Genomic DNA, 23,604 nt, shown 5'->3' on the forward strand with positions numbered 1-23,604 from the left:
AATGCCTATCTTGCTTTCACCCCAATAATGACAACGATTTAGCTGTAGGCGAGGCTAACATCTTAATGCACGATGGCTGTCCATCCCTGACCTCACTGATCATTCTGCACCCCTCCCACCGCACCCTCATAGACAAGATTCACAATGACAACAATGCCCGAGATAGCACCCTCAACTGGTTCTGTTACTGCCTGACAGAACCTAATGTGCAAAACTGAGTTCCTTATTTTGTAACCTTACCCTGTTTACTTGCTGTGTCCTCTAGAAAGTCATCCTTTCCCATCCCTTTCACATTATAAATGTTTCATAGTGTCCGTCGGAACCTCAGCCTCTTCTTCCACTGTATGGTGAGGACACCCAGATTTACCTTAGGGTCAAGTCGCCCAATACAATGTTGTTACATCGCCAGGGATTTATTGGCAGAGTTTTTTGCTGAAAAAAAATGTGACGATCTAAGAACATAGAACCCAGTCACCCTCAAAGCTTCTTTCTTCATGTCTTGAAGCCCAAGAGTACAGGCGAAGTGTGCAAGGTTAGAAGTCAGTAAAAACTCGATGACTGCAAACTGAAGTCATTATACTACATCATGAGCACACAAGTCAGAAAAGCAGTAAAAGACACCATGCATGAACAAAGAGGGGGGGGTGGCTAGGCAGCTATAGAATAGGCTGCCTTTCCTGAGAGCTCCGTGATCCGCTATTTGATGCTTGGAAGCGTGTGCAGCCCAACAGCTGATTCCAGTCCCAAAAGAGCACTAAATGTGCATGAACACGCTGGGACCGGGACCGAAATACACATGTCGGCTAGGAGTTCGAGGCAGTGTAGCAGTAGTTATGCTACTTTGTATCCCGGGTCGGGGCAGCGAAATTGACATCAAGATGACGGCGACCTGAGACAAAGGGATCCTCTGAGGTCTCAATAACGGACGAGGAGCTTGCCGCTGAGAAAGAAGCAGCTGGCACGTCGGTGGCTGGCAGCCGAAACAACGTTATGCTATCAGCCCATGAGCGGATTGCAAGAAGCTGCGAAACGACTTACAACGTGGAGGGGGCAGCTCCGGCGGTACGGGACTGCTAGGAGCCCCAAAGAGTATAGCAGAGGACCCCCGCCGTATGTATTTGTCATACGCGGTGCAGGCGAAAGACAGCCTGGCACGCAGGGCTGCAGATCTAACCCCCGAGGTCCAGGCGTGACAGTGACATATAGATGGTCGGCAATCCTAAGGGTTGGCATACTGAAAACAAGCGCAAGAGCGCATACACGGATGCTGGACCCGGACCCATAGTCCTGCAGAGGTGAGGACAACCCCACTGGGGCATAGCCAATGCTGATATCCCCTACAGCAAGGCAAACTCGGCAGGACAAAGCAGCCGCACTCACATGGCACAGTGCAGGGATAGCACCTTGAGAGCTGTAAGGGCACCATAACTTAGAGGCGGCGAAAAAGTAAAAATAATCCACAACATTTACAAACAATGGTAAGTAGGATCAAACGTGCAAGCAGCATAGAGACATGCCACAGCACATGAGAAAGGGCTGGTAACACTGAGATCGCAACATAAGTGTCAGTGGGTCAAACCTGAAGCGACTATGGGCAACCCCTGGAGGTGAAGGCGAGCAGAGTGAACGCCATATGGAAGAGACACACCAGGCAAGACCGAAGGAGGCATGGTGGAGTCCACAGTGGACAGTATAACAGCAAACCGAAGACAGCCCCATGCACTGCCATGAGACACCAATATGAGACTGGCCTACCAAATAGGGTAGACTGGTGGAAGGGCTGCAGAGAGAGAATAGCCACACGCAAAGGATTGGCGGACACGGCGACCTACGGCGAAGATGCATAGAGGCCACAGAGGCAGCGGTCCGCAAAGGCAAAGAGCTGCAGCCAAGAACTGGTCACTTGAAGGGCCCAAGCTCATCAGAGTGAAGCACGTATATACAGACGCTAAGCACACAAGGCATAGGATTGCTTCCCGGGAGGGACGGACCCACGCCACAGGCAAAAGCGAAGCGAGAAGCACCATTATCGGGAGCCCACGGAGGGTTAAGCGTAGCGGCGCACCAACACGAGAACCGAGCCGCTAAGGCATACGGAGATGCCCACATAATGGCCCAAAAGGGAAGCAAAGGCAAAGTGAAGCAGCCGACCATGGATATATTTACCAAAGCACAGCAGCCCACAACCTCGCCAGTACAGACCGTGACTATGGCGCAAGAGAATGCAAACTCGCCGACAGATGATCAATGGATCCTTGAAGCTATCACAGAATTGAAATCCTTGTGGGGAACGGCAATGGACGAGCTGAAAGAGGCACTGGAACAGAACATAGATGCTGTGGGAATCAATGTCAACTTACTGAGGCAAGCTGTGAGGGCTCTGGCAGACCGAACAAGTGGCTTGGAGAGCGCCGTAAAGACACATGAAGAGCTAAGTGCCACCAACGCAAGAGAGGTCCACATATTGAAGCAACAGGTGGCCAATCTGGAAAACCGGGCAGAAGAAGCGGAAGGGCGTGCGAGACTCAGTAACATACGAGTGGTGGGCCTACCGGAAGGAGAAGAAGGTACGGACCCCACGGACTCATGGGACCATGATACTCCAAGAAATAGGAGCTGGTAAACTCTCCCAGGGGTTCGCGGTTGAACGGGCACACCGAGCCCAGACGAGAAGGCCTCAACCTGGGGCTCCGTCCCGCGCTATTTTTGCAAAAATATTGAACTATAGAGATCGAGAAAAGATCCTAGAATTCTTCCGGAAAGGCGGAACAATAACCCGAGCGTCAGCAAGGATCACGGCTTACCCGGACTACACCATGCTAGTGCAGAGACAACGATACAGCTATGTGGCAATCAAGAGGAGATTGCGCAAAGCTGAAGTGAAATATATACTATACCCGGGGAAACTAAAAGTCTTGCACAAGGGGAAAGTCCACTTTTTTGAGACCCCGGAGGAAGCGACAAGCTGGCTGGACACGCAAGGGTGCCCAGAGTCGGAGGAGGACCAGGACCGAGATGGACAGGCTAAGTGATCCAACGACATGTGGGCTAAAGAGGGGGGGAGAGACATTGCAGGGGTAAAGGGGAATAGATTGTTAAGGCTGGGTGGTAAAAGGGTGAAGACCACCTGCCATATACACTTGGCAAGTGAACATTGTGGACTGGAATATAGTGGCGAGTAGATTAGACATGTGATGCACAGCGCGGCGACTTATAGATGTATCGGAGCCACAGGACACACGTGCTCTATCCCCATTAGGAGAAATAGCAGGTGTGCCGATAGGGCAGCTTCTCCCCACTGGGTCCCAAGTACAGGCAGCGCCAAGAAAGGGGCTAGATGTATCCAGGGATGGAGCTGGGCAACAGTTGGGAGGGGAATGGGGGTGTGGGGAGTTGAGGTGGGGCGGTGAAGGGTGGAGTGAGGGATGGAAGCAGGGGTAGGGGTAGTTGGGAAATGTTGGGGCAGGTTGGGAAACTAGCTTATATACGCGAGCGATGGCCTCCGAGCAGTGCTTGGAGATAGACAAAGGGAGCGGCGGGATGCGACAAGGCTATGGGGGACCTTAAGGTAATCACCTGGAATGTCAGGGGTCTCAATAGCTACTTAAAAAGGAACAAGGTCATGATGTGCCTGCGCAGATTGAAGATAGATATAGCTCTGATACAAGAGACTCACTTCACGAGAGAAAAACTAGAGGTGGTCCGGAAGGAATGGAGGGAGACCATCGTGGGGGCTACATACTCTGCCTATGCTAGAGGGGTGATCACCTGGGTGGCACTGCATGTTCCATTCCAGATACTACAGTCCACAGCGGATGCAGATAGGAGGATGCTGGCAATAAGGGGGCTGGTGGAAAATAAAGAAATATGTATTATAAATACGTATGCCCCGAACCAGGACACAGTGGCATACTTCAAGACATTATACAACAAATTGAGCATGTACCTAGAGGGGGCGATTTGGGGGGGGGATTTCAACTGCACGTTAAACCCGAAAATAGACAGATCAGACGGCAAAATAGACAGACCAACCCCCGCTACTAGGACGCTGCAGTCAATATTGACAGATTTCGGGCTGATCAACGTATGGAGGGTGCACCGCCCACAGGATAGACAGTACTCTCATTACTCAACCCCGCAGAATTTGCATACTAGGCTCGACTATATGTTTGCCACACAGGAGCTGATGGCGGAAATAGCACAGACTGAATATAAAGGGAGGGTCTTGTCAGACCACTCACCATTGATCCTGATGTGGCAATACCGGCCCCCAAGAGCTAGGATTCCAACCTGGTGAATCGAGCTGAGGCACTAAAAGATATAATGTTTAGGGACTATCTGAGAGAAGAGATTACAAATTATTTTGAGACTAACACTGGGAGTGTTGAGTCAGCTGGTACGCTCTGGAAAGCCTTCAAAGTGGTAGTAAGAGGGATAGCCATAGCCAAATCAAAAGGACTACAAGGAGGGATTCTAAGTGAACTGCAGGAGACGGAATTAGAAGGGGTCCTAGGTAGAGGGGGTTGTACCAAGGAAGAGGCTGAAACCATACTTAAATTGCAACAGAAATGCATGGGGCATTGGGAAAGGCTATGCAATCTGAATTATAAAAAATATGTAGAGAGACAGCATGCGGGAGGAGACGAACCGGGGAGGTTATTAGCATGATTATATAAAAGCGAGACCCCCAGAACCACAATCCGGGCAATAAAAAAGGAAGATGGGCAAATAGTGGACACCCAAGAGGACGTGAATCGTGAGTTCCTGTGAGGGACGTAGAACGAAGTGACCGCAGGGAGATATGGGAGACCTTGGAAGACATAAGCATGCCACGAATTAGAATAGAGGAGCGAGATGAATTGGATGCCCCTATTACCCTCGAAGAATTGGAAGCGGTGGTACGTCAGCTGTCCACTAGTAAGACCTCGGGGGCCGACGGACTCCCTAGTGAATTTTATAAAACGTATAGTGGGGAGGTACTTCCCCCTCTTTTGGACATGTTGAACGAGGAATATTGCCAGAATCCCTAAAAGAGGCGATCATTATTTCTCTCCCCAAACCCAATAAGTTGGGCAAAGATTGTGGATCTTACAGACCGCTATCGATGCTTAACCAAGATAGTAAAATGGTCACAGAGGTGCTGGAAAATAGAATGAAAGTGATCATTAATAAACTCATACACCCGGATCAGACCGGATATGTCCCTCACAGGAACATATCTAATAACCTCAGGTGATTACATCGAGTCATAGAACATACGAAAGGGGATTCTGGTGAGATAGGGATTGTATCACTGGATGCAATAAAAGCCTTTGGCTCAGTCAAATGGCCTTGGTTGATGGCAGCTCTGACCAATTATGGGATAGGGCCCGGGTACCTTAAATGGGTCAAATTACTATATAGTGCACCGCTGGCCAGATTTAAAATGGGAGCGATACTATCGGAGAGGTGGCAACTCAGTAGGGGCACTAGACAGGGATGTCCGTGGTCCCCGCTGTTATACATCCTAGCGCTAGAACCTCTGGATATATATCTGAGGCAGCAATACGACATAATGGGATTGACATTAAAGGGGAGCTGCACCTAGTCTCATTGTATGCAGATGACATGCTGCTCTATTTACGGTACCCTAGAGAACCTCCACTATCTCCTGGAGGTGATGGAGCGATTTGCGTCGCTATCAGGTATAGCGGTGAACCCCAAAAAGTCATGCATATTTCCTCTGGGCAGGTATGTGGGGACCCCACGAGACCAGCTACCAATCCTACAAATACCATTGGAAACAAACACGTTTAGATACCTCAGGATAGACATTTACCATACGGTGGAGGAAGAAAATCAACACAATACTGAGAAGGCGGTAAGAAACATGGTAAATAGCATGAGGTTCTGGGAGAAACTCCCCTTGGTAACAATGGGAAGGGGGGCAATGCTGAAGATGATGGTTCTGCCGAGAGGGGGGCGTGGCTACAGGGCCATGTAAGCAGACGTGCTTATCGTGAGGCTCCTACTGATCCTACAATCATCCGTTGAAAAAGTGCAGTTGCACTGGCCTGGCGAGCATGAAAATGCAAGCATCAGCCTATGAATGCATGGAGGGCACCCGCTGTTAATCTGGAGCCTGCAAGACCTTTGGAACGGCTGCCAGAGGTGCGTGAAGTCTTGAGCAGATGAAGACCTGAAAGGGAAAAAATGGCGACCTTCCGAGACAAAGAAGACGGGATGTGCGGATCGATGGGGGAGCTTAATGGGGGATGGACATGGGAAAAAATGATGCATCAGGAGAGTGCACTTTGAAGCGTGCCACCTGCGAGTGCAAGTGCCCCGCGTGGCCCTGGGACAGGTGAAAACCACTGCAGGCGGCGTGAGTCGGAGGGGCTGCCAGCGCTAAGACCGCGCCGGAGTCGTGCAAGACGAGGCGGAACCTGCGGCCCGAGAGGGTTTGGCGCCCCAAAGTATCTGGTGGGCAAGGGGAGAGGCGGACCCCGGCCCTGAGTGGACCGCTGTGGACCGGACTGCGGTGCAGGGACTGAGACGCCCGCCCACGGGCTCTCTCCAGCCTGCGCCCAGAGGCACGTACAGAATAAGGAACTGTGACGGGCATCGGCCCGCACGGATGCCGCGGGGCCTGTGGGCTGAACACAAGTCGGAATACAAAGTAAGCAGCTGAACAATGGAGCGGGCACAGCGCTTCACATAGTGAAGGGATCCGGCTGGGGGGAGCTGCAAAAGCAAATGGGGGCAAGTCATCAAACGTGCACTGAAAGGGATAAATGCATGTATGCAAACTATAATTTGGATTAGCAAATACACAAGCCAGTATTGAATCCGTGAGTCCATGAATTGACCACAACAACCTACACTGCATCATGATTACCCCTGGTACAGTTGCAACACACTACATGGTGCAAATCATAGGGCCAGATGCATGACCATTGTTAGCACCTTGGCACTGGCCCAACAGCAAGAAAGAAGGGAGGGGAGCAAATTGGCTGGCCATCGGAGACACAATGCTCCCAATGGGTGTGTAGCCCTAGGAATTGATAAGAGACAAAGAGGCCCATGAACAAGAGGCCACGCGCTAGCCGGCCAGCAAGCCCGGTGCAGAGTGACTCAAGAAGTGAATAGTGGCCACAAGGCCCATGTGTGTGGCCTGGCAACGGACACTGGGAACTTTAATTGTAGCAGTTACCTGCGGGTGATCCGGACACGAATCATAGGATATCCCTGTGACACATAAAGGTATAGAAGAAAGGGCTCATATAATTACGTGGGAGAGCACAACCCATTGAGGTGAATAAGGGCTGGGCCTGGTACACTCCTGAGGTGGCCTCCCTGGACGCAACAGACTGTAGCAAGTTGCCCCCGCTGGAACTGCGACAACAACTGGCGGGACAGACCCACGACCCATAATAATAGCGCCATGTCCAACAAACCTCCTAGACTCAAAGGGAAGCAGCCTACGTTGGACTAATACGCCAGGACGCCGCCTGGCCCGGAAGGTGCCAGGAGCAAGGAAAGGCCTCCTGTGAGTAGCATGGCAGCCGCGGAACGAAGCAAGAGGTCCTAGCCGCAATTGCAGACCTTAAATTGGCCTGGGAAACCAAGCTTGAACTGGCTGTGTCTGAACCAAGCACTGGACCGCAAGGTTGGAGAGGTGCAGGAGGAGGTGAACCTTCTCTGGCAGGATGTCAGGTCATTGGCGGAGCGCACTGAGAACCTCGAGAAAGAGGTGAGCCCGAACACAGCAGACTGTGCCTCACACAAGTCGGAACTACACGCCCTGGTGCAGCGGGTGGGCAATTTGGAGAATAGGGCAGAGGAAGCGTAAGGACGCTCCCGGAGAAATAACATCCACATTGTGGGCCTGCCGGAGGGAGCAGAGGGCCAGAATCCCACGGAATTTATTGAATCCATGTTGTTGCAGGAGATACCTGGAGGGGCCCTGTCTAGGGCTCTGACGAGGAAACCGCCGCCGGGCAATCCGCCTAGGCCAGTGATTGCCAAGATCCTTAATTACCGGGATCGAGAAAAGATACTGGAGCACTTCCGCAAAGGGGGAACAATTCAAAGGGGGGCTGCGACCATAACGGCCTACCCAGACTATACCTTGATGGTGCATCGGAGTCGAATGAACTTTGGAGCGGTCAAGAGGAGATTGAAAGAAGCGGGCCATAAGTACATGTTGCTTTACCCGGCAAAATTTAAAGTCTTCCACAAAAACAGAACCCTATTTTTTGACACTCCGGAGGATGCCATGGGATGGTTGGGTACGCAAGGTTGCCCACAGGAGCCGGACGTCCAGATGAAGGAAGGAGATAAGTAATGCGCAATAGGGGCACCTGAAAGGGGTGCGGGTTGAGACTATGAGACTTGACTATAGTCAGTGAGGCGGCCTGTTGGCCAGTAAACTAGTTTGGAATAGAAAATGAAACACGAGCACTGTGATTGATGCTTTATTAAGGAGCCTTTAAGTAATGCGCAGTGGGGGCACCTGAAAAGAGTCTGGCATGGAACTATGGGACTTGACTATAGTCAGTAATGTGGCCCGTCGGCCGGTAGAACCAGTTTGGAATAGTAAATAAGACATGAGCACTGTGATTATTGCTTTATGAAGGAGCCTGACAGAGCCAGTCTGTACACCCCCATCTAGAGATTAGTTAGGTCACCAATAGTGTGGTGACACCCTGCTGCGATCTTGGCCTGGGGTTCCAGGGTAGGTCCAAACGCAGGGGAGCCTGAGATCCAGTGATGGAGCTGGGCATTTTTTGGGGGCAGTCGGGGTGGGTGTTGTTGGATGGGATAGGGAGGCGGGAGGTTGGGAGGTTTGGGAATTCAGGGTGTTTGGAGGGTTTTGGGGGTTTGTAGTTAGGGGATGTTTGGAAGGGGATACGAGCCTATGTAAACGGGTCATCAGGGAAGACATTGGAAGGGAAGGCGGAGGGGGAGCACATCGAGTAGATGGCATCGGGTAATCTCAGAGTGGCGACCTGGAATGTTCGGAGCCTGAATAGTTATCTAAAACGTAATAAAGTGATGATGCATTTAAAGAGGATGCATATTGACATAGCCTTGCTACAGGAGACCCACCTTACCCAGGAGAAGCTGGAGGTGGTCAGAAGGAAATGGAAAGGTAATGTCGTAGGTGCCACATACTCAACATAAAAAAAAAAAAGATGGTTCTGCCGAGATTATTACACTACTGTGGGAATATACCATATTTGATACCAAGGTGATTTTTTGTCAAACTACATAGCATATGCAGGGACTTCCTCTGGCACGGGACGAGGAATAGAATAGCCCTCTGGAGCCAGGAGCAAGGAAAGGCCTCCTGTGAGTAGCATGGCAGCCGCGGGCACGAATCAAGAGGTCCTAGCCGCAATTGCAGACCTTAAGTTGGCCTGGGAAACCAAGCTTGAACTGGCTGTGTCTGAACCAAGCACTGGACCGCAAGGTTGGAGAGGTGCAGGAGGAGGTGAACCTTCTCTGGCAGGATGTCAGGTCATTGGCGGAGCGCACTGAGAACCTCGAGAAAGAGGTGAGCCCAAACACAGCAGACTGTGCCTCACACAAGTCGGAACTACACGCCCTGGTGCAGCGGGTGGGCAATTTGGAGAATAGGGCAGAGGAAGCGTAAGGACGCTCCCGGAGAAATAACATCCACATTGTGGGCCTGCCGGAGGGAGCAGAGGGCCAGAATCCCACGGAATTTATTGAATCCATGTTGTTGCAGGCGATACCTGGAGGGGCCCTGTCTAGGGCTCTGACGAGGAAACCGCCGCCGGGCAATCCGCCTAGGCCAGTGATTGCCAAGATCCTTAATTACCGGGATCGAGAAAAGATACTGGAGCACTTCCGCAAAGGGGGAACAATTCAAAGGGGGGCTGCGACCATAACGGCCTACCCAGACTATACCTTGATGGTGCATCAGAGTCGAATGAACTTTGGAGCGGTCAAGAGGAGATTGAAAGAAGCGGGCCATAAGTACATGTTGCTTTACCCGGCAAAATTTAAAGTCTTCCACAAAAACAGAACCCTATTTTTTGACACTCCGGAGGATGCCATGGGATGGTTGGGTACGCAAGGTTGCCCACAGGAGCCGGACGTCCAGATGAAGGAAGGAGATAAGTAATGCGCAATAGGGGCACCTGAAAGGGGTGCGGGTTGAGACTATGAGACTTGACTATAGTCAGTGAGGCGGCCTGTTGGCCAGTAAACTAGTTTGGAATAGAAAATGAAACACGAGCACTGTGACTGATGCTTTATTAAGGAGCCTTTAAGTAATGCGCAGTGGGGGCACCTGAAAAGAGTGCGGCATGGAACTATGGGACTTGTCTATAGTCAGTAATGTGGCCCGTCGGCCGGTAGAACCAGTTTGGAATAGTAAATAAGACATGAGCACTGTGATTATTGCTTTATGAAGGAGCCTGACAGAGCCAGTCTGTACACCCCCATCTAGAGATTAGTTAGGTCACCAATAGTGTGGTGACACCCTGCTGGGATCTTGGCCTGGGGTTCCAGGGTAGGTCCAAACGCAGGGGAGCCTGAGATCCAGGGATGGAGCTGGGCATTTTTTGGGGGCAGTCGGGGTGGGTGTTGTTGGGATGGGATAGGGAGGCGGGAGGTTGGGAGGTTTGGGAATTCAGGGTGTTTGGAGGGTTTTGGGGGTTTGTAGTTAGGGGATGTTTGGAAGGGGATACGAGCCTATGTAAACGGGTCATCAGGGAAGACATTGGAAGGGAAGGCGGAGGGGGAGCACATCGAGTAGATGGCATCGGGTAATCTCAGAGTGGCGACCTGGAATGTTCGGAGCCTGAATAGTTATCTAAAACGTAATAAAGTGATGATGCATTTAAAGAGGATGCATATTGACATAGCCTTGCTAGAGGAGACCCACCTTACCATGGAGAAGCTGGAGGTGGTAAGAAGGAAATGGAAAGGTAATGTCGTAGGTGCCACATACTCAACATAAAAAAAAAAAAGATGGTTCTGCCGAGATTATTACACTACTGTGGGAATATACCATATTTGATACCAAGGTGATTTTTTGTCAAACTACATAGCATATGCAGGGACTTCCTCTGGCACGGGACGAGGAATAGAATAGCCCTCTGGAAGCTACAAAACACGTATGAAAGAGGGGGCATAAAATTGATAAACTATGAGATATACTATCTAGCTAGCCAACTACTATATGTGGCTAAATGGCTATCAGAAGATCCAAACTCCGAATCCAGATTGTTGAGACTGGAATGTGCCCCGTTCTTTCTGAAAGAAGTGATATGGCTGCCCAAAGGGGAGATGAGAGAACGCCCAGAGATGTCGACATTGGGATGGAATGTGTGGCGTAGAGTCTGCCAGGTCATGGAAAACCCAACTCCGTGCTCCCCGCAAGCGCCACTAGTCACACTGACGGGAAAATATGGCCAGTTAATGAAGATGGTTAGGAAGCACTGGGAACCGGTAGGGATAGCAACAGTATGAGATGTAATGCAAGAGGGGAGGATCAAGGAATTTGGGATGTTGGTAGATGAAAAGGGGTTGCATAATGGGCAATACATCACATATACTAGAATGAGGAAGCGGATTAAAGAGACATGGTCAGAAATAATACTAGAGGAGCAACCGGACGCTGCCATAGAAACAATGTACGACATAGCAGAAGGAGGGCACAAGATATCTAGAATATATGAGCTGTTGAAGTCCAAAGCAGGGAAGTAAGTGATACAACTAAGACAGGACTGGGAAGAAGAGGTGGGTGCTCCAATGAGTGATGGGATGTGGGAACGGGCCCAAGGGTATCACAAGAACGTGTCTAGGAATGCAAGGTTACAGCAAATACAGTTACATATAACCCATAGGGCATATATGACGCCCCAAAGGATAGGTAAATTTAAGAACGTGGAAAGGCAAACGTGTCCTAAATGTAGCGAAGAAAACGCTGGGATGACGCACATGTTCTGGGCGTGTCCAGAGATTGGTAAAGTCTGGGAAGAAGTAGCCCATAGATTAGACGAGAAAGGGATTCATATAAATGTCGAAACAGCATGGGCATGCCTGATGGGAGGGTTCTCCTGACCACGCAAACTGAAACACGTGAGCAAATTAAAGGATTTGGCATATATACTTGCAGAGCGCAGAATTGCCATGGGGTGGAAGGCGTGCCACAGACCAAGGATAGAGGTCTGGTGGAAAGACCTCCAGAAATGGACTGAAGCTGAAACAGCGGTGTGGCAAGAAGCTGGTAATATCAGAGGGGATGAGGAAGTGGAACATAGGTAGTGGCTACACTGTATGGTCCCGCCAAGGACTGGTCAAGTGACCAGGACTCAGTTGAAAACATAGATATGGAATGCCCATCGCATGAAGTAGTTGCAGAGCGCGCCATAGAGTAAGCTCGAACAGAGGGAGGGAATGGGGATGCAGTAGACATTGATTGACCTGTGTAAAATTCAGAATATTGTGACATGTACTGCAAGTTGGTTGTATGTTTGTTTGAAGAAAATTAATAAAAAATTGTTCAAAAAAGAAAAAAAAATACATGAACTAATCAAAACCCTAAATAGCGAAGGGCTTCCGATGCAGATAATGAGCACAGTACTGAAGGCTTATCACCAACTTCTGGACATCCTCTATGCTGACATAGCTGAATAACAATAGTCTTTACATAGTTTACTGGTCTGCCAGGCATGACACGGTCCAAAAAGAAGGCACAGGATGGATTAGACCCTCAAATATATTTACTAGCTTAGACCCTCAAATATATTTACTTGCTCCCTGTTAGAGCAATTTCAAGATTGTTACCTGCTGATCTAAGCTAATCCGTCTACTGCAAACCCATAACAAACTCTCAAATTACTTATCTACTTATGTCATGCAATATACTCTGCTTTTCTAAATAGTTTGTGTATGTTGCTACCCGTCTGCTACCTAATGCATGCCTCTCAAGCCTTGATAGGACAACGTTCACCTTTCAAAGATCTATAAGTAAAAATGAATATAAATAAGCGAAGGCAGACTCCTCTTCATCACCATTCTTGTTAATACACCGATTCTGCATCCAAAAGTCTATTATCCACTTTGGCCGAATTAAAGTTGTGCCGAATTTTGTTTTGCCGCATTTTTTACCAACTTCTTTTTCCCTGCAAAATTATTGATGGTACGTTTGGGTATGGTAAATACAAGGCGGGAATGAGGTGTGAAAGGGGGAGAGTGCGGGAGAAAGTGAAAAAAAATCGGCAAAAGAAAATTCGGTGAAATGTCATTTGGCAAAAAAAAAAAAAAAAAATCGGTTAACCTTCATAGATCGCTGCAAAGCATGTGGGCAGTCACTGTAATTCCCAGCAGTGAGAGCACAGGGCATATTTGCGATTGACACATGCGGTTAAAGCAAAGTTAAAGTTTCATACTGTACCTGTTCCAGGGTCGACTGGGAAAAGCTGTACTCCTCCAGGTTAAATGTCCGCTTAACTATGTAGGAAGAAGCATTAAAAAAAGACATGTTATAGACCGCATACAAAATGTGACTATGCAACTGTTTAAGTATTATTTTACTCAATACTCTGACACATTAACTGTCCACAAAGGAGGCCACTGTTCTAGCGAAATTATACATCGTTAGCATTCTCTTCTCATTACAGCGTGGCCAGATTGGTAAATACATTGTTGTTCAGCATGCAAAAACATAGCAATCTTACTTATATTGTCCTATGGAGCGGAGTGTGATCCAAGCAATAAGCAATTGCTATTAGTACACTGGCCCGCAAGACCAGGGTATTAATAGCATTTTATCTGTTCCGAAATGCGGTGGCGTATGGAACAGAGAAATAAATAAATAAAACGGATGCCGTTTTCCCTTCCCATGGCGGACATCGGGAGTAGATGCGCTGGGGACAGAAGTGTTTTCAGCACATTCTCTCCCAAAAAAGGAGAAAAAAGAAGGTACGTGGGGTTGGGAGGAAGGGGATAGTCTGCTGGGGAGGGGGCTGAAGAAAGGAAATACTTACCTGAATCCCCAGCGGGGACCGATGGCAGCCGCCACCCGTGTGGAGACTCGGAGTGGGGATTGCCCCATTTTGAGCCTCCTCATTTACCGAGGGGCTGCCACGGCCCCCGCCGGGAACAAAGGATAGGAATCCCGGCCAAGGGATTCCCGGTCCGGTAAAGCCCTGGCGAGGGCCAATAAGATTGTTTGTTACATTCTGATTTACTTTCGCCGGGTATTAATAAACTCTATACTATAATGATAGGCCTGCTTACTGCACGATGGCTATATATGAACAACAGAAATAGGACCCTCAGTGCAAACCTGACCCCCCCATTTTTACATCACAATCATATGGTTGTTGTCAAAGCACTTGCATTACCCACTATACTCCATCGACATTAGCAAATGGCTTTATTCCAAACACCATAAACTATATAACACAATAATGGGAAAACCATCCACTGCAATTGTGCACTGAATACGCACACACATGGAAATATATTCTAGGAATATTTTCAGAGGAAAGTGGGAGAATTAACCCACTCAAGGCCCCCACCCAAGGGCCATACTCGTAGTACGGTGGTATGGGAAAAGTGGCGGGAATTCTGTTACTGCTAATTTTCACCCACACCGCCAAACTTGTAAAGAGCACCAGTCTTGTTTCTATTGCAATCGTAAGGGGTGTATTTACATTGTTAGACAGCCTCGTGAAGCATCGCTTCTCACTAAACATGACCAGGATGTCTGTTTCTGAGTTTAGGAAGGAACAAGTTACTTACCTGTAACTCTTGCTCTCCAGCATGAGTCTTGCATGGATTCACGTGCCAATGAATATTCCCAGTCGCCAGGCCGGGAATCGACACTCAAATGAAAGCAATTTAACTTTAAGCTAAACAACTCCTAGTCTCATCTATAGCCTATCAGTGTCACTTTGGGTCATACTGCCTCAGCCAATGACGCTCTTCTTCCTAAGCTCCACCCCTGGTGGCCAACTTCAGATTTGGTAGCACACGTTTAGAGGCAGTAGGAACCAAGAAGAGCCAAAGATGCAAAGGAGTGAGGGTTTGCCTGTGAATCCATGCAAGACCCATGCTAGAGAGCAAGAGTTACAGGTAAGAAGCTTGCTCCTTCTCCAGCATAGGTCTTGCATGGATTTACATGCTCATGAATACGATTACACAGCAGTACATAAACACAATCACGGGAGGTGGCTAGGCTCACAAAAACAATACACTTAGCTCTGGAACAGACTCACCTCAAGCAAACAGGTTGCGTAGCACTGCCTGGCCGACCCAGGACTCCTCCATGGAATCCCTGTCGAAGGTGTGCGCAGACAGCCATGTAGCAGCCCTGCAGATGTTGAGCAGGGGAGCACCAGAGAGAAACGCCATCATTGATGCGATGGCTCTGGTGGAATGGGCTCTCAGCTGGCTTGAAAGTGGTCTGTTGGCCAGACGATGGCAATGCATGATACAGCCGGAGAGCCACCTGGAGATGGAAGCCTTAGACAGAGCCTTCCCATGTCCCACATGTACAAAATTGACAAAAAGCTGACACTTCTTTCGAAAATGCGTAGAAGTTCAGGGAATGTGCAACATCCAGCGAATGCAACGCCCCTTCAGAAGACGAAGAGGATTTGCAAAGAAAACTGGCAACGCCAATACGTTTGTTGAGATGAAAGTCCGACGGATCCCTTTGGCATGAAGGAAAGGAGTAGTTTCTTACCTGGAACTCCATTTCTCCAGCGTTGGTATCTTCATATATTCACATGCTGTGAATATTCCCCATCTTCAGGCTGGGAATCCCCGGTTACTGTAAATTAGTACTTTTCCTGTGGAAAAACTTTTGGCACCTTGAGTGTCCCATCGACATCGTTGTGGGTGCTTTTGGTCCCTACCAATAGGACGTCGAGTGTGTAGCTCCGCCCAAGTTTGTACATTTCTGGCATTGCCATAGAATGCAGAGGTTTTCAAGTGTAGCTCCGCCCAAGAAGCTTCCCCTCAGATTGTAACCATTGAAGCTGGAGGATAACCCCTGGTAGAGGATGTATGCATGGAGGGGAAGGATGGAGGGCGCATGTGAATCTATGAAAGATACCAACGCTGGAGAAATTGAGTTACACGTAAGAAACTACTCCCTTCTCCAGCATTGGATCTTTTCATAGATTCACATGCGCCCTCCATCCTTCCCCTCCAGGCATACATCCTCTACCAGGGGCTATCCTCCAGCTTCAGTGGTTACAATCTGAGGGGAAGCTGCTTGGGCGGAGCTACACTTGAAAACCTCTGCATTCTATGGCAATGCCAGAAATGTACAAACTTAACTTCAAGAAAACCACCAGAAGCTGCGGGCCTTACCTTACTAGAACAGCCCTTGAAGGACTGCTCGTCCTATCTGCACGTCCTCCGCGTGCTGTTGTTGCAGGAAGTAGGGCCCAGTGAATGTGTGGGGCTCTGCCCATGTTGCTGCCTGGTAAATGTCTTTGATGGGCACTGCTGACCAGAAAGTTTCCGAAGCCGCTGTAGCCTTGTAGAATGTGCCCTGGCTGTAGTTTGCAGTGGTCTGTTGGCCTTTGCGTGGCAGAAGGAAATAGCAGAGGATATCCACCTTGCGATATCCTGCTTTGTGATAGCTTTTCCTTTGTTTGAGGGTCCGAAAGAAACAAAGCCCTGTCTTGCTGCTCTGAAAGATTTTGTCCAGTCCAGGTAGTATTCTAATGTCCTTTTAACATCCAGGGAGTGTAATTGAATTGAACTGAATTTATATTTTATTTCTATTGTGCTCGTACACAAGTGTTTCAAAGCGGGACAAGGCAAGGGAGGAGAACAGGGGAGAAAAAAACAGCGATCTTACTAGGCCCAGTGACATTGAGAACGTGCAAGTGCATGGGAGAGGGAGTGGGGAAAAGTGCATGGAAGGGGGGAGAAGTAGAAAATGTGGGAATTGGTGGGGAGGATTACTTTGTCCCTTGCAAATCAGAGGTACAAAGGGTCCACAACTAATGCCTGTAATTCAGAGACTCGCTTGGAGGATATAATAGCGATCAGGAACACCACTTTCCAGGACACAAACTTGACGTGCACCAAAGAGAGAGATTCAAAGGGGGGCTTCATGAGGCCGGCAATGACCAGATTTAGGCTCCATTCCAGTGGTATTATTTTCTTTGGTGAAAAAGCACGAAATAGCCCCTTTATTAAAAGCTTGAGGAGTCTGTCGCTGTAGAGAAGAGGTTTCCCTCTTCTTCTGGTGAACCTGGAGATTGTTGCCAGGTGTACTTCTATGGAGGAGATAGCAAGACCTTCCTTAGCCAGCTACAGCAGGTAAGGAAGAACCTGTTGTTGTTCTTTGGTCAGTGGTTGCAGTTTGGGCTGCTGCGAACACCATGTGCAGAACCTGTTCCACTTTTGGTTGTACGAAGTGTTAGTGGAAGGGGCCCTAGCTGCCGCCAGTATGTGCTGGCATTCCAGCGGGATGACAAGGTGGCCAAATTCGGCGTGATGAGGAGCCACGCTGTCAGCTTGTGACACCATTACAGGTGGTAAGGGTTTCTGTTTGCACATGAATTCCAACAGATGGCTGTGTTGGATTCTATCTAGCACCCATCTGTCCTTTGTTATTGGTCACCACCTGTCTATATGAAGGGCCACATTTCCTCCCACTGGTGCATCTTTGGGGCAGTCATTGCTGGTATTTGTTCTACCTACCTCTCTACGAGGTTGCTGAGTCGCGTTTGCGTTGAGGTTGGCGGTAGTCCCTGTTGCGTTGGGAAGACTGGTAATTCCTTCTATATGCCTAGGAGTAGTAGCCGGATCTTGCATAGCCTTTGGAGTCTCTTGTTGAAGACAGCCTGGTTTGACCTGAGGCTCCCCGAAAGGTACGAAAAGACCTTCTGCTTTGTAAGGCAGTCAATGGTCGAGCAGTATCGGAGCCTGCCTTTATGGCCATAAGAGCCTGGTCGATTTTGTCGCCAAAAACGTTTTTGCCCTACAATGGCATGTCCACGACCTTATGTTGCATCTCACGATGACTCCATTACCAATCTGCGTGAACCTCGTCTCTGCAAGATTCGCTGCAAGGCCCACTGTGATATTTATACTATAGTTCGAGACCTCCTCGCCCTCACGTACAATTTACATGCCTTCCTTTCGCTGTTGTTCGGGCAAATGCTCTAAGATGGGAGCCAGCCAGTGCCATACTTTGCGGTCATAGTGGGCCACTATGGCCAGGGCGTTGGCTGCTTTAACTTTTGTTGCCCTGATGGTTAGTACCTTCTTGCCGAAAGCATCTATTTATCGGCCTTTGTTTTCCGGGGGTGTAGCACACTTGTGTTGCAAAAATTCCTTGCGACTTGCCACAGCTGACACTACCGACTCCGGTCAGGGCTGAGAGGTTAGACATTGCATGGTCGTGTCCGGTGCCTTGAACTTTTTTGTCTAGTCTTCCTTTTACTGCAGGTAGAGTGAAAGGGTGTTTCAGGGTTCGCAATCCCTCTTGCCACACGTGATCCAGAATGGGTTTTGCAAACACAGCTTTTTGACGCTTACCCATATGATGAAAAAGAAAACAGTCTTTCTTTTCCTCCGCTGGCGTCAACCCAAATTCTTGGCACGCCTTTGAGACCATGGCGTGGAAAGTATCAATGTCGTCTGGTGGGGAAGGCTGTGCTGGACTACCTTGTGTTCCTTGTCTGTATCATGTGTATCCCAGGTATCATCTTGGCGAGGGGAGTTAGATGTGGTGGAAGAGCTCGTATCCCTTGGATCAGTGTCCTGGTCTGTGTCCACTAGTTCCCCTTCCTCTTGTTAGCGTGCTAGTGGACTACTTCTACGTGGAGAAGGAGCCCTGACTGAAGATTGAGACCTGTGCGCTGAGCGATAGCATTTGGTGTGGTCTTGAGACAAGTGCCCCTGACCTCTTCCTTGAACTAATTGTACCTGCTGACTTGGCGCTACTTGGTCTCCCATGTATTGAGGGATCACGTGAGGTTGAGTCGGTGGAAGCCTAGCGTTGAGTCGTCCCAATAGACTTTTCAGAGTTGAAAGTACTTGCAGGGATAGCAGAGACTGTGGGTTTATAAGTAGGTATGTCAGCGTCATTCCCCTGTTCCCGAGGGTGTAGCGGGAAACCCGAGGGGTACGCTTTGCTGCTTTACTGGTGTTCTTTCCCCTCTTGATTGGGACCTAATGGCAGGTCTGTCCTGTGCGTGAGATTGGATCACCGTGAATTCTTCGGAATCCAAATCTGTCATTCCTGGGCACTCCTCCCTAGGAGGCTCAAAGTCAGAAGTTATCTCAAGTTGCAGAATTTCATCAGGCATGATTTCGGTGTATTTTATCGGTGATACACTCAGAGGGAGTTGCTTAGGTTCTTCCGTTGGGGTTCTTAGTATACCTTTAGCACAGGATAGTACACTTTCCTCCCGCAGCTGTAATATAGGTAGTTCAGGATGTTCTTTGGTTGGGACCATGAAAGAATGCGTTGGCAGGTGTGTGTGTGTACTGTTAGGGTGCTTGCTTGATATGTTCTTGCTGCCTGGCAATTTTCCTTTTTTCGTCGACGAGTGGACCGTCGACGAGTGATGCCCCGATTTCGTCGTTGAAGGATATGCCGTTGATGACTCTTGCTTGGAATAGTGTCTATGCCCCTCTCTGGAAGTACTGGACTCCGACGACTAGTGGTGTTCTTTCTTTGTCGATGAAGGTGGAGTCTTCATGGACGATTTGCCCTTATGCTTGCCTTTCGTCGGTGAGGTTGTTTTGGAGGTCGACATCATTGACGGGCGTGAGCCCTTGCTCGTATGAGACGTTGACGACGATGGTCTCGTTTTGGTTATCGTCACTGTCATCAATGGGTTTTTCAGTGACGGTTTACTCACGGACCGTGAGCCTTTGTGGCCTACCGGTTTCTTTTGAGAAAGAGACCGGGAATGTTTGGCCGCCTTGTCGTGGCTTGTCAACGATTTCGTCTCACCTTGTATTGGTTGTGTTTTCTGTTTTTTCGTAGGTCGTTCTTCCGACCTGGATATATGGTTTGATGGCAATCGCTTTTCAGAGGGAGTGGTAGCTCTACCACTCCATGACGAGCCTGCCTCTGACGCCGGGTACGCCCCCTCCTTTAGCCAGCAAATTAGTCAATGTTTTCTGTCCTTACAGGGTTTCTCAGAGAAACCCTGACAGATATCGCCTTCCTCTGAGGAATGATTAGGGTATAGGCAGTATATACAGTCTACATGCCTGTCACCTTCATAAAAGTGTTTTAGGCTGCATGTACCACAGGCCCTGAATAAGGATCTTTTGGTTCTGACAGTCTCCATGTTCGTTGCCGCTGCCGCCGAAGGGTCATCGGTTGTTCCGGATTAACTGTCTTGTCGAAAAATATATTTTCTGAGGATAAAGAAGATTTCTCTGTGAAGAGAAGAACTTGAGGAATCCCACCAGCTAAGAAGATGATTGAAATAGTAGGGAAAGCTGCTTGGGCGGAGCTACACACTCAAGGTCATATTGGTAGGGACCAAAAGCACCCACAAAGATGTTGAGGGGACTCTCAAGGTGTCAAAAGTTTTTCCATAGGAAAAGTACTAAATTAAAGTAACCAGGGATTCCCAGCCTGACGACAGGGAATATTCACAGCATGTGAATCTATGAAAGATCCAATGCTGGAGAAGGATGACATGGAAGGACAAATAGAGAGGCTTACAGGAGAGGGCCTGTATCTCCCTGAAGTGCCTGGCTGAGGTGATCGCCACCAGGTAAGTGGTCTACAACAACAGTACCATGTTGAGCTCCCACACCGGCGCTGCCGCCTTCACCAGAGGAAATGTTCTGAAGAGGCCCTTGAGGAACTCCTTAACGAGCCTGTGCGAGCACAGGGAGAGCTTGCCTGGGTTCCATGTGTAACGGGATATAGCGTTATAAAGCCAAGGATGGGCAACCCCTACAACCTGGACCCAGGGAGAAGGTACAGTCAAAAAGAACAACCCAGGAGGAGGCAAAGGATCACACAGAAACAAGAACCAAACTAAAAAAGAATAAACATGATTTAAATCATAAACACCAGAGAGGAAATAGGCCAAGTCAATGAAACTAATAAATTAACAAATGTATTCATCATATATCAAAAAAACCATAGGCACAAACTATTGGACAAAATGAATGCATAATATATCATAAAATTACATGTGAATACACAATTCATTATAGTGCACAATTTGAATTTAATGCAAAAAGTGAAAGTGCATATTTCACCATAACTCATGCTGCAGTTAGAAATGGAAGGCAGCAATAAAGATCTAATATGTTGCTGTTGGAGAAAAGCAAGTAGGAGAAAAAAGGAGGAAAAGAAGGGAAGGAAACACCTGGGAGAAAAATGTCTAACTAGATGTCCAACGCCCTTCCAACTCCTAGGTGTATATATCCAACAATGTCTATTTAGCATACATATAGAATCATGAATATGTAATCAATGAAAACAATCAATCATTAAACGTACAAAATTTACTAAATATTGAAGAATCATAACAAGCATAATGGCCTAGACTAATCAATATGTGAAAAGTTGATTCTATAAATTGAATTTGCACCAAAGCAGATCTAAATTTGCTATGTGCAAATTATCATACCATTTCTAGCTTTAAAGCCTCCCTGGTGTTTATGACTTAAATCATGTTCATTCTTTTTTAGTTTGGTTCTTGTTGCCGTGTGATCCTTTCCCTCCTTTCCCTCCTGGGTTGTTCTTTTTAACGGGATATGGTGGCCAGGTTGACCTTGATAGAGACATGGGCGAGGTCAACCCTGGACAGCGAGAGCAGGTACGGAAGAAGCTGCAGAGGCAAAATCTTCTGCGGTCGGCACCACATCGTAAATCGCTTCCACTTGTGCTTGTAGCAAGCCAATGTAGCGGGGTCCCTGGCTTTAGCTAGGATCTTCCTGCTTTACAAATGCAGTAAATAAGGTCAAAATTCTAAGGCTGCAGGAGTCAGGCTGTGAGGCTCAGAGATGCTGGCTCATGGTGCAGTATTGATCCTCCCTCTCTGGAGAGAAGGTCGAGAAGTGGAGGCACCTTGATGGCCGCGACCACCGACTGATGGACAAGTTCTGAGAACCAGATCTTCCTGGGCCACGTCGGTGCAATGAGGATCATCCTGCAGTGGCAACATCTGAGTGTGTTGATCACTCGTAGTAACAGCGGATTTTGAGGGAATGCATACAGAGGAGGCCCTCCCACAGGAACGAGAAAGCATCCCACAGACTCCTCGTCTGAGGATATTTCCTGCAAACATCTGACACTTAGCATTGGCTAGCTGTCGCAAAGAGGTCTATCTGAGAGAGGCCCCACTCGTTGAAGAGATAACACACTTGCACCTGCTGAAGCTCCCATTCGTGGCAGGACCACAGCTCCTTGCTGAGAGAGTCTGAGACAGTGTTCTTGATGCCTGCCAGGTGAAACAGGATGAGGAACATGCGCTGAGCAATGGCCAAATGCCACAGATTTTGTGTTTCCAGGGAGAGTGCGGGAGAGCGCATCACGCCCTGCTTCCTGATGTAAAACATGGTGGTGGTGTTGGCTGTGAAGACCTGCACCTCCTTTCTCTGAAGCAAAGGCTGAAAAGACTTGAGAGCCCAGATGGCTGCCGCAGTTTGTGGACGTTTCTGTCCAACATCTTTTCCTCCGGGAGCCGGAGGCCTTTGGTGAGAGAATGTCCTGTGAGGGCTCTGCAAACCTTCAGAGAGGTGTTGGTTGTGACTGTAGCCTGATACGGAGGGATCTCAAAGGGAGTGCCCTGTGAGAGATGTGGATGAACAGACCACCATTGCAGGGCTTGACGGAATGCCCGATCGAGGGTGATCTTGTCGGTCCCTGTGCCAGTGACTTGTTGCCACCTGGCATCCAAAAATTCTGGAAGAGGTATCATCTGCAGAAGGGGACCAGATGGATGCAGGAAGACGTCATCCCCAGCAGGGACTTGATGAACTGGACTGTTGCCACAAAAGCTTTCGACAGCCATTGGACCTTTCCCAGGATGGCCTTCAGCCTCTCTTCCGAGGGAGTCGCCAGATACAAGACTGTGTTGAGATGGACAACAAGGAACAGTGTGCTCTACGATGGCACTACGCAGGGCTTTGGATAGTTGATTGAGAATCTGAGTAAAGTTAGACGTTGGCTGGTCTCCGCAGTGTGCAGGTTTGCCAGCATGCATGAGTCTGGATGGGCCATTCATCCAGTTAAGGTTAAACGTGAATGCCTTTGCAGCTCAAATGCCCTGCCACTGTGGCATTTGGTGAATATTCTTGGGGACGATTTTAGGCCGATGGGCAAGGCCTTGAACTTTTAATGTCACCCTGAATGACAAACCGTAGGAACTTCTGGTGTTTGCGATGAATGGGGATGTGGAAGTAGGCAACTTCTCAGTCGAGTGTCACCAGGGAATCCTCTTCCTCCTGTTGGCCGAGTATGTGCTGCAAAGTGACCATCCTGAACTTTTGGGATTTGAGGAACTAGTTGAGGTGCCGCAGATCTAGGATTGGGCGCTACCACCATGACTACTTCTGTACCAGAAAGAATCTGGAGCACAATCCGGAGCCCGGGAGGCGCTGAGGGATGGGTTCTATTGAGTATTT

General features: G+C 48.7%; 1 protein-coding gene across 1 annotated transcript in view; it reads right to left on the reverse strand.

Annotated features, from left to right (window-relative positions):
- LOC138583117 (ATP-binding cassette sub-family A member 9-like) overlaps nucleotides 1-23,604 on the reverse strand; it is a 2,332,105-nt gene that overhangs the window by 18,457 nt on the left and 2,290,044 nt on the right. Inside the window, exon 38 of the mRNA XM_069655077.1 lies at nucleotides 13,415-13,470. Within this exon, the coding sequence (XP_069511178.1) occupies nucleotides 13,415-13,470 (56 nt within the window). The remainder of the gene's footprint in view (nucleotides 1-13,414; nucleotides 13,471-23,604) is intronic.

This window comes from Ambystoma mexicanum, chromosome 3q (genome assembly GCF_040938575.1).
Source record: "Ambystoma mexicanum isolate Mex_15411 chromosome 3q, UKY_AmexF1_1, whole genome shotgun sequence".
Lineage (NCBI taxonomy): Eukaryota > Metazoa > Chordata > Amphibia > Caudata > Ambystomatidae > Ambystoma > Ambystoma mexicanum.